Source organism: Dermacentor silvarum, chromosome 11, assembly GCF_013339745.2.
Source record: "Dermacentor silvarum isolate Dsil-2018 chromosome 11, BIME_Dsil_1.4, whole genome shotgun sequence".
Taxonomy (NCBI): Eukaryota; Metazoa; Arthropoda; class Arachnida; order Ixodida; family Ixodidae; genus Dermacentor; species Dermacentor silvarum.
Window position 1 is genome coordinate 39516647 of NC_051164.1, and position 12324 is coordinate 39528970.

Consider the following 12324-nt stretch of genomic DNA (forward strand, 5'->3'; position numbering starts at 1 on the left):
AAGACTGTAAAACGCCAACGCGGTATTGGAAGACTCCAGAGGCACTCCGGTGGCAAGAATTTCATCTGCCCGAATCAGGCACAGCCATACATAGGCTTCAGAGGCGTGCTTGTTCATGAAAACGCTGGTGCGATTTATTCGTACTATATTGTGTCGTGGACAGCACGCACGCACACACACGCAGACAGACAGACAGACAGACAGACAGACACACACACACACACACACACACACACACACACACACACACACACACCACACACACACACATATATATATATATATATATATATATATATATATATATATATATATATAATTAAGTTATGGGGTTTTACGTGCCAAAACCAGTTCTGATTATGAGGCACGCCGTAGTGGGGGACTCCGGAAATTTGGACCACCTGGGGTTCTTAACGTGCACCTAAATCTAAGTACACGGGTGGTTTCGCATGTCGCATATATATATATATATATATATATATATATATATGGCGTGTGGAAAGCGTTTAGGGTATTTGAGCAAGACTGCGTGCTCCACTGCATGTAAAGTAATTTAAGTGGAACGAAATGTAGAAACGACATGCATGAATACTGAAAATACTAAATAAAAGCGAACGCGAGGGTCCGCTGAGCGTTCGATTGAAATTGCTTTGCGTCTGATATTGGCGTTTGCTGAGATAGTGTGTGCGTCCACAAAAAGAAAGAAAAAAAGGAGAACATACTCTGCACTTGGAATAAACAAAGGTGCACGTAGGTCACTGAACGTTAAACATGAGGCAAAAGCTTGGCAAGCATAGTCCAGAGCTTCGCGAGCGGTAAGCGAGGCTTTAACAAGATCATCTTGAACCTGTCAAGCCCACAGTTTAGGAATCCGTAAATGAGCAATGTTGTTTCACAATGTTTAAAGAGGAATGATCATCTGAACGACAATTTAAAGTTTACTCAACAACTCTGCCTTAATCCAAACAGTACGAAATGCCTGCTGACGAGGGAGTTACCGTCGCCACAATGAAGGAAGACAAGCTGGCTTGCGACGCAATCTCTCGGAAGCTAGAACAGTAAGGAACGGCGCAGTTCTGAAGGACAAGAGGTTTGATAAGGCAGAACACTGGCTGATTTCTTGAACAAGAGTCTTCCAACAATTGTGACGAGAGAAGCTCAAGTTCATTACAATCACGTGTAAGAACACTTCGCAGGAGCCTGAGCATCGAACTAACTCGAGAGAGAGAGAGAGAGAGAAAACAATTATTTAGACCATCGAGGTCGTTGATCTTGAGGACGAGTGGGTGGTGTTCTCATTCCAGAACTGCACTGGCCATGGCTGCTCGACGTACTTGATGGACGAGAGTTTCTTGTCCCGCAGCGTGCTATCATTGCTCCCAATTACAGAGCTAAATTTGGAACGAGAGAAGCCGACGAAGCTTCGTGTAGCAGCAGCAGGGTAATTAAGCTGTCCGATTGCGGAGTACTCCTATTCCGAGTCCCGTATTGAGCAGGATGGTGCGTTTAGGGGCACGTCATCTCCGGCGCCGTTTCGATCATGCTCTTCCCGTCTCTCAATCCACGTCTAAGCATCTGGCACATTGATAGCGTGCCGGTGGTCGCAATTTCGGAGACGTGCAGTCTCGCCGACTGCAAATGCACGGAGATGTGTCGCCATTGCCGCGCAACCCTATAGCACCTCGAATCTTTCTTCCCGACCTTTTACGCAACGCGCGATGCCTCATGTTCTGCGTGACTGGATGCGCTCACGAAGACGTGTTTTCAATGCTCAGTGCACCGCGTCCCGGTGATATTGCAACCTATGCCCGACGAGTAACCTTCCCTGGAAGATGTCTAACTTGTGACGTAATAAACGAACGCCGTCGCAACGCATTCTTCAAGGGACCTGCGATGCCTCGAGATACTGCGCGACTTCGTGACAAAGCAGAGAAGGGTCAAGTGACGCCACACTGGACGACAACCACTTGTTCTGCATAAAAAGTGTTTAACTGTACAAAAATGAACACCACAATCACAATGCTGTAATTTTAACAATACGCTAACTGCTCTGACGAGATGATCGAGAGAGAGTGAAAAAAAAGCGATTTATGCACAGTATTTGAACTCACTGACAATCATGGGGAGAGTATACTGAGGATACCACATTTCGGGCAGGATAGAAGGCGACGTGAAAGGTGAAATTCGTCATAAAATTGTCACCTCAGTAAATACTGATTTATATTGTCACCAAACAATGTACTAGGCTGAATTAAACGGCTAATCCAGTACTCGCAGTTCCCGCAATACTGCCATGCATGGTTTCGCTAATACTACGGCGTCCAGCTTAGGTGCACGGTAAATCACGATTCCATATTTTTCTTCAAAACGACTGAAGTCCACTACCAAAGGGCACCATAAGAATTCGGGAACAATGTGCCCATTAATTCTTCGATTGACGTAAGGGCGGCCGTTTGCCACCTAAGCAGGCTAAAATATGACCAACACAGAAACGAAAGAAGCTGACACGGCTTCCTCCGTGACGACAGCAAAGAATGAGAAGTCACGATACCTTTTCACAAGGAATGTTAAGCACTGGGGTGACACCATGGCATTTCGGTTTCGGCTTGGCAACCTCGAAATATAAAAAAAAGCGTCTCGCAGTCCAGCCTAAAGGCTCAAGGAAAGGCTACAGTTTACGGGTTTGACGGAATGCGACACTGCCCCTAGAGGCGGGAAAGCTGGGCAGCATGCTCCGCGACGACATTGCGAAGCTTGCGAATGACCGAGGGAAAGTAAAAAAAAAAAAAGCGAGAGAAAACCGCGATGACTGCCGAACTAAGGACCGTTAATTCTGGCAGACAGAGTCAAGGCACAGTAGTAAAATCAATACTGAACTTTAGCGGAATGGGGATTCATTTCCACTGTAGGGCAGACGACAGTCCCGGTGCCCCTGTGCGCACAAGCGCCACGTGCATATATACCATGCGCCCTTTCGTGTCGTTCGGAAGTTTGAAACTTGCTTCAAGTCTGTACGATGCGTCACGGTATGGCACACGGGTTTCACGGTTCTGCTTGTTGCTTGAGAACTGGCGATGGCTCCAAGGCTGCACCGTGTGTGCCTCACTGGGCACAGATCCGCGTTCTGCTAAACCTTTCTTTAAGAAAGCCGCAGGAACTATAAACTTCACGGAAAGGTAAATCGCTGTGCCTAAGAAACGTTTCTCATTCAGTCGGCAAAGCACCGTAGGTTCGAAATCACTGCGGCCATCGAGCCGAAAGACATGCCACTACTTCCGAGCAAGAGCGAGTTCTGGTTCCGGCATGTTTAGGGAGAAAAATGAAAGTAAGACAAGCAAGGGTGGCACGCACATTACTCAATGAAGGGCGCGGGGTTGAGAGGGTGGACATGGTTGGAACGCTTTATTTACGTAGGTGGCGACCCGGGCTTTCCGCAGTCAGCCTGGTTCGCGGGCGACGACCTTCTTTCGTCGCTGCTGGTGGAGGGTCTGTCGGCCTCATCGGAGGACAGAAGCCCGCCGTTTTCGACGTGGGTGGAGAATGGCGTGGACGGTGGCGCCACCACGAGGGCCGCAATGCGCACTCGCCGTCCACGAGCGCGCGACGCGGCGCTCCTCCTGACGACAGCGTGCCGGACCAAGTTGTTCCAAACGATCCGCGCCGCGTTCACGAAGGCGAAACACTGGTCTTCGGCCGATAGGAGCGCGTGGCCGCTGAGGATGTTGTCCAGGGGGCTTGGCTGCTCCTGCGACATCGGTCGCTGTACGACCTCCTTGAGGAAAAAGAAAAAGAAAAGCAAAACAGAAATCAGTATAGATTTAGCGGTAAATGCGAGAGAACTGCGTTAGCATCATGTGGCACCTCTTTGAGGTCCCGGATGCATGACTGAAACCACGTTCACCACGTTGCAAGGTGTTGTTCGGGTGCGCATTCAATACACGTCCTTCCTCTCGGAGGAGAGAATGGCAACTGACGGTGGTCCGGAGCAGGCCAGCGCCAGTTGCAATATATATATATGTATATATATATATTTATATATACCACGTGACACGCCTCCTCCCACTTCACACATATACACTTTTTTGCACTTTGACACTCTTAATGCTCACGCATTACATAGTTTAATTGCGATTTAACCTTTAGTTGAAGTCGATGAAGGACAATGTCTTTCTAAGCGAGTTGGGGGATGAGAATGGGGCGCATTCACAGCGCACGGCACTCTATCGCGTCGCCCCTCGCGTGTAGTGAGTAGGAGAAGGGCCGGACTGCTTAATTCTTTTTACTACACTATATGCAGGATCGGCCCACACTGTTTGACTGCCCATACCCATTGGAACAGCCATAGGCAGCACTACTTTCGGGATGAGCCCACATATGTACGTAAAGAAGTATATCTGTCTGTTTATTAACCACAACAACAACCCCAACAACAAGGTTATTGCGCGCGATAGGTCCGTTAGATGATGCTGAAGACAGCCTAAAAAATCTGCCGATGTCAACAGCTTGACTCAGCCACAGGCTCTATAGCATGATGCTATATACTCATAGCAAGCATACTTAAAATATTAACAACGCCAAAAGACATAATGAAATGATGGCGACAGTAACGATAATAAAGAAACACTTAGGCACAGTTAGAGGACTAAAACATTTTCCAGTCACGCGCACTATCAGATCCAGTGGTGAAAAACAAGTGCTCGAAAGTAGAAAATTTTTTTTTTAATTTTGAAGGGGTTTGAAATGAGTGAACACTTCTTTGAAACTGCACGTTATCTCATTAAAAGCCATGGTCAACTTAGTAACGTGGGACAGATCGCGGGACGAATCCCGGCCGCGGCGGCCGCATTTCGATGGAGGCGAAATGCAAAAGCGCCCGTGTGCTTGCGCTGTATAGTGCACGTTAAAGAACCCCAGGTGGTCAAAATTAATCCGGAGCCCTCCACTACGGTGTGCCTCATAATCAGAACTGGTTTTGGCACGTGAAACCCCAGAAAGAAGAAGGACATGGGTAATGTTTGCTGGCCATATTTTATTTTGCATGATCGTACTTTCTTGAGATCATGTTTCACGCTGCTATGCTTTCTGCACGAGTAGCCATAGGTTGCGCAAAAAGAACGTGCCATCTAGTTCTTGTCTACGATTTCTGCAAGCTTTATAGTCACGCGTCTAGCTATTCGTCCATTCGGCCGACGGGATTCCAGTTTTTAAAGTTTTCCAAATGGTCCCTTTACTCCCAGCATGCATCTTTCTGGTGCGTAGTTTGGCGAACGGGCACAGTCGTAACGTACACACGTTCACAACATCATAGAAATAAATAAATCCTACGCACGACTGGTTGTACAAAGAGCCGTGTTTTGTCCACGTAAAGCCGAAATATGTGCACAGACACCTTCCAACCCTTCGCATTACTTGTGTCAAGAGGAACGCCAACAGGCTTCTACCGAGTTACCCAAAACCAGTGCCCAAACATTCCAACAAATGCAGACATGTCGAACCCCGCTATAACGAACTGCTTCGTTTGTTTAATAATTACACGTTTCGAGTAGCTTGTGACTTACCATGCTAGAAATGTATTTATAGCAGCCATATCTATGCGTAGCATACAGTGATGTTGGTCGGCGCCTTTAGCTTCCCAGCGACTTCGAGAAGAGTACGCTGTATGCGTCAAATTTTAAGGCGGTTTCCTGTAATGTTACGTTCGATCATGTCAACAAGCCTCTCGTGGGACGGTCGTGCAAAGCGAGCCGACGGTCGCGCGACAAGTCGACCGAACCCAAGCCGAAAAAAGAAGGCTCGTTCCCTTTGCACCCTAGTATCCCCGCCACCAGGTAGTGCTAGCATCCGAACACGTTCGCCATCTCCTGCACTACTTTGTGGCACTACTTGTTCACGCGAGCCTAGCTGAATGCACTGCTTCATTATCGCATGGGTGTTGGATAATCTGTATACTGAAAAGAGCATTCAGATAGGCCAAAGGGCGCGAGCGTCGTACTTCAGCTGCTTAAAGGTCACGACGCAATTGTCTTCGCCGTGTCAACGTACGACCATGTGCTTCTTGCAGAATTTAGCTATCCTTTCGGAATCGCCAAGAAGTAGGTTTTCAGGCCAGGCATAATGTGGAACAAGTGCCTTCCCGTGCTAGGAAAATCGCATTGCTTTTCTTTGTTGTAATCGTGCTGTCTTTGGAACCTTACAATCTGAGGCTAAACAAATATCAGTTGTAAGCGGCCGTTTTTAGGCAAGTATAACAGGGAAGTAAGAGCCCACTACACACTGCTGTAAAACTCACAGTTCATTCCACTGTTCAACGGACACTACAGACAAGCGTGATGCGCTTCGGTGAATGATTTACATCAGGCTAGCGTATAATATAGTGTCCGAAAGCGCCTACCTTACCTAAAATCCACTGAAAAGATTCAGCGACAATTTACCGACTTTGCTGCAATACTTGGCCAAAATTTGGCGTACTTTTCGTCTCAATTTAGCGATACGCTTGAAAAAAATATGGCAACACTGCTTTTACAGTCTCCTATAAAGGTCAGTATTGTTATATCGCGCGCGTTTTACTCACGTAACACATTCTGTAGATGGCAGTGTACGGTAGCGGTATACCGCCAAAGCTTTTGACAAAACTTTTTAGCGTGTCGGGTACTCCGGTAAACGCAGTTGGGTTTGCAGTAGTGACATCTTGTGCCGCTTTGTCTTAGCACATCGTTTTCCCAGAGTGTTACTGTCAAAAAAAAAAAAAAAAAAGCGAAGACATTTAAAATAGCAACCTGTTCACGATTACGCCGCTGCCGATAATTTACACCAGCAGCGAAGTGGAATACTCTTGTTCACTGCAATATTAGCTCTGTGTTTCTCTGGTAGAGCTTTGCCTCACCAGATGGCAGCACCAGCCCGGTTGCTCACGCTTACTCCTCTGGTATCGAGGTAATCCGGAAACGGTCATTGCGTTTACGGGAATGCCACGCTGAAACTATTACCTCAGGCGTCTGTGACGGTCCGGGAATCGTCACCGGTGACTGCTGGGACGGCGTCTGCGCTCGGGTTGAAGACGCGGTGGGAACCGGTGTCTGGCTCGGAGGCGTCAGCGTGACGTATGACGGCGAGCACAGGGGGGGACAAGGTGCCAGCGGGTCGTCGTTGTCGAGCGACACCGGTCCGAGGTAGTGATTGAGGAAGGAATAGAGCACGCCCAGCGGGTTCGTAGAGATATTTTCCAAGGGGTTGTAAGGGCCTGCGAAAAGCGCGCCACGAAATGACAAGATGGTTTTGTTGACGCGCGTTTGCGTCGCGCTCGCTGGCGATTTCGATATGCTCTGCGCTCCTCTGGCGAAGGAAAAAGAGATGAGCGGTGGTTGCTTTAAAGAGACAGTAAAGTGCACTACTAGGTTGCATTAATAAACTGCACTTCTGCAACAGAAATACGACAGCTTTTATTACAAGAGAATGCTTGGTAAGCAAAAAAAAAATTTAGAAAATGCATATCCCACGCCCTGTTGAAGTATATGTTAGGCGAAGCATTTTGCAGGCAGCCAGCCACACAGCGTCGTTCACTGTTTTGCAAAGCGTTACTACATGAACAAACGTGTTCCTGTAAGGTGAAGAATTGTGCATAATACGACATATGCAACGTGACGAGTATACAAGGTGTCCCAACTATAATGCGACAAGATTTAAAAAAATGTGGTTGATCCCTCTTATATAGGAATCGGTATAGAACACGAAAGTGAAACGTGTCTTCACAGAAGTAGTGTAATGTTTATTGCACATTGATATATAATGTCTATTGGTGTTTTGTGGCTAAAGCGCCCTTAGGCGTTGATGCACCCACGCTGACGCCTGGTGGCACGTCTCCTCCATCACGACTACCAACGTCGATGACCATGAGCAACCGTCGTGCATATGGAAGCTGCACTACGCTGCACACGCTAGCACAACGCGAAAGACGAAGCACGTAACTGACACACTAATACAACGCGCAAGACAAAGCACGTAACTGAATCGTCACCGAGTCAAATCAGCGCGTACAGCGCGTCGTAATTGCAGCCTCCGCGATCAACTTCAGAAACATTTTCAGAGCTAATTGCGGAGGCCACGCTCCGCTGTGCTGAGTACGGTGAACGCCACCTAGGTGGCGTTGGTAGTGCTTCTTGATGCCAGCGTCCCTTCGAATGCTGGCATCGAGGCGTCGTAGTGCTGAGACCACCGAAGCGTTCACTGTCGGTGCGCGTTAGTGTCATAATGCAGTACTTCTCTTTTCTGCTCGTAGGCGGCGCGCGGCACCGCCCCGAGCAAGAGCGCGGGTACACGGAGGAGTGTTAGATATATAAGGCGCGTTCTCTGCAAATGCGTTTGTGGCGCAATGGGTTAAACGCTCGGTGATCTATCGTCGCGGACCGAGAGGTCGTGGGTTCGATTTCCAAATTTTGCATGTTTGTGGAACTTTTTCTTCTGGTTTCTTTCTTTGTATTATGTTCGTGTACATTGTAAGAACGTCATTCCGTATTTCCGTATGACGTATTTCCGTGACGGAAATACGTCAGTGAAGTCTTGGTGGACCCCGGCATAAAACACTTTCGTGTTAAAATATGCAAATGCCATGTAGGTGGACAGAACCAACGTAATGTGGCTTGCTATCGCTTTGAGATATCGAAATAATTTCTTGCACTGCGCCTATAATTACATATTTGTCTAAATAAATATTTACCTTTTCAAAATTTTCGAAAAATGCTGTTTCTGAGCATGAAAGAAGCCCGCGAATACACACAAAATTGCCGGGAGATTGGCCCCTTGAGGCACTTTGCGTGTATTCCCGGTCTTATTTGACACTCGGAAAAAAAGACACTTTCACGTAGCACGCATTGAGCAACAGAAACCTACAAGGGGAGTTTTTTCATGTTGCCATACAATTTTCTCATTGACACTTTTCCTGAAATTAAATATTTCAAAAGTTCAATAACTAATTAATACTAATTATTTAATTAGGCGGAATGCAAGAAAAATTATCTGAATATCTCTAAGCGAAATCAAACAGCTTTACCTCGGTTCTGTCTAGCTGCGCGGCATTTGCATATTTTTAAACCTTGGGCGCATGATAGTTGGGACACGCTGTATATCGTTTACGATAGACTGACGCTGGCGGTAGGACGACTCATTTATCGACTCATTTATCGCATACTCCGGCGGAAGAAACATTCGAGCCTGTTGCGTCAAGCCTGGACTGATCACAGAGGCGAAACACTGTCACACAACGTCTCGCACCTTCCATGTGCGGAGGATTGGGATGGTGGTCCGCTATTGGCTGTTATACCAGTCGTAGTTGTGGTGCGACGTGGCGCACGTAAATGAGATTGATTACGTAGACAAAGTTTACAATTTACAAGGTTTACGCCAACCGTCCCAAAGATATAGTTAGCGTTGGCAAGGACAAACTACGTATGTTGCCTGCATAGTCATCTCGTAGAGATAGATACATGTAGAGCATCTCGGGGTACTGCGATGGGGGTCCATGATTCGAGTCGCTCACCCATTCGTCAACGAACGTTTCGTTTCTTTAACTGAGGCGTCCAGAAAAGGGAGCGAGACAGGAACCTATGTATATCCATTACCGCTGAGTGACTGGCACGAGAAAAACGAATGCTTCGCTTTGCAGAGACCCAGTAAGGAAAGAGTGGTGATGACGCTGCCTTGAACTTCCCGCACCAAGTCACCGTGAGATTACGGATTGGCACAACGACTACTCGTGTATGGTAATTCGGAAAGGCCTCATTTTAAGAAAAGTCCTACACCTCATTTTCAAAGAACCGATGAACTCGAACCAGCAGGGTTCACCGAAATGGATTATCCGACAAGCAAATGCTTTGACTTCCATGACGTCCCATGGGCATTGGCTTAACTTGGCGACGCCTTTTAAACTTCGTCCTTATAACTTAAACCGACTTTGCGACTGAACGAATCGATCGTTTTTAACGAAATATTACTCTATAAATGAAACAGTTCGCCTTTGTTCTTCTAGTGCGCCGAGACCTATTGCCTTTTGCGTTGAGAAGAACGGGCCTTCTTTGAAATTTACGCCCAATAAAGACATGGAGGGCGTAGTAAATGAAGACGCAAGAATCTCCGAACCGACAAACGTGATCCCCGCACAATTTACCACTATCGCCTGACGAGTTCTTTGGCAAACATGGAACTGTAAGCACGGAGATCAAACAAATGTCACGTAATCACCGTCAGTCCCACTGTAGCTTATCAATCGTAGCGTCGGAGTTGGCCTCTAGTAATTTCAGTAAGAAACTGCAAGCGAGGATTCTCATCGGACACTTACATCTGCCGGCATCCTGCGATCTCAACCAGTTCGGCACCACACCGCCCTGCTGTGTGGCCTGCGCCATCAGAAAATCTGTGACAATCTGTGGCGGCTCCTCCAGCTGCAGCTGTTGTTGTTGTTGCTGTTGTTGCTGCTGTTGCTGTTGCAGCTCCTGATGCAGCTCCTGGGACTCTTGCAGTGGTGCCTGCAGCATGTGCAGCAGCTCCTGCTGCTGTGGCCGTTCTTGCAATGACTGTTGCCTCACCTGCTGCTGCTGCTCTTCTTGCTGTAGTTGCATGAAAGACTTGCCCGACAGGGACTGCCACGGCTGCTGGAAGCTATCCAGGGCGGCCTCCACCATCACAGCGGCTGTCGGCTGCGACGCCATCGTCGCAGTCAGGGACGTGGTTGGGGTCGTTGAGCAAGGTGGTGGCGATGGCTGCGCATATTACGGCGGCTGCTGTTTCAGTCATACAAAGACCTTGCAGTATCCGCCACTGCTCGATCTCACATTGAGCTAAGAAAGAAGCAAGCATTCGGGCCGAGGGCATGTGCAGAGTGATCAGTCCTGCAGCCTACGTACCGGTTGCTCTTTTCTTTCGCGCTCTACGAGCCGTGGCCTAGCATATCCTGTTGCCACGGGAGTGACGTCTTCCATTACGACAATTACAGCGCGCTGGTCATAACCTTTCTGGTAGCCGCAACTACGACCGCACACAAGTACATCTTAGAAGTCGTTTTCCTGTCTGTGAATCTACTAAAGACTGGAATGCCCTCTTCCACATCTAGTCGCGACCATCGCCGACTCGTCGCAACTTGTCCGTGATTCAACGTGTTTTTTTTTCTCCATCTAAAAACAGTTGTGATACCTTTATGCCTATGTTGTATACCAACCCCTATCCTCGTCTTCAATCTTGCATGTTTTAAGCATACAGTGCTGTGGCATAGGCGGCGGTGTCGCCCACCATGGCGCACCAGCGAAAAGCACCTACCGGTTGGAAGTACATGCCGTTCCACAAGCTGGCTGGCGTGGTCCAGGCGCTGACACTTGGCTGCTGCCAGGCCTGCTCCTCCGCTCTCCCCGGCGCCGGCCAGCCGACGGGATTCAGGCTCTCGGACTTCCGCAAGTCCGCCTGCGCGATGTGGGGAAGCGAGGAAGGAGGGCTGCCTACGGAGACCAGGTCGTCCTCCGACTGCGCAGGCGACGTCACCGGCGGCAACTCGCTGCACGGGGACGGTGGAAAGATTGCGCTTGACGCCCGGCGACTGGGGTTCCGGTGGCGCGAAAAGCTCGTGCTCCAGTTCGAGGCGGAATGCCGACGGCCTCAGTGCTGTCTTCGTCTTGCTCGGTGACTCGGTGTTTAGGTGTAGGCCCGAGCACAGCGTGGACGCCTCGTCGTCCCGCTGCACACCTTCGTGGTCAGCCGGCACGAACAGCCGCGGCACTCCTTGGGGCATCTGCCATTCGCGTGGCCTGCGGTCAGACCCAACGAAACAGTGGTGAGTTTCCCACTAAAGTTGCCAGCCTTGAAAGGCTGAACGCCGTCACATTTAGAAAGCACCTTTTGAAAGTCAGTTTTAGCTTCAGAATCCAGAAAGTGTGGTTGCTTGTTCAGATTTCTCGCGCACATGCTCGCATCAGTGCCTCCGTATCTGTGGACAGAGTCCAGTTGTGTAGTTCGATTAGGTAAAAGCGTCTTCGGTTTTGTGCGAAAGAGGGGAATCCTAGGGGCACGATTATGTTAAACATAACCAACATAAAGCCAACAGACAATGAAGCCAAGGAAAGCATCGGAAAATTAGGTGTGGTTGAAATCGGAATGAAGAAATTAATGAAGAAAGTGGAAATGAAAGTGGACGAAAAGATAACTTGTCGCCGGAGGGAAACAAACCAGCAACCTCCGCATTAAGCGTGCGTTGCACTACCAATGGTGTGTTGCGGGTTCGGCTCCCGCCGGCAAGTTATTTTTTCGTCTACGCTCCTTTCCCTTTTCTTCATTATTTTCTACATT

The 12324-nt window shown here is 48.5% G+C and overlaps 1 protein-coding gene across 3 annotated transcripts in view; it reads right to left on the reverse strand.

The window, feature by feature from the left end:
* LOC125941363 (uncharacterized) overlaps window positions 1-12324 on the reverse strand; it is a 102430-nt gene that overhangs the window by 62975 nt on the left and 27131 nt on the right. Inside the window, exon 7 of one of the 3 annotated variants that reach the window (XM_049658431.1) lies at window positions 11543-11786. The exons of the other annotated variants lie outside the window; for them this stretch is intronic. Within the exon in view, the coding sequence (XP_049514388.1) occupies window positions 11543-11786 (244 nt within the window). The remainder of the gene's footprint in view (window positions 1-11542; window positions 11787-12324) is intronic. 3 annotated transcript variants of the gene reach the window in all.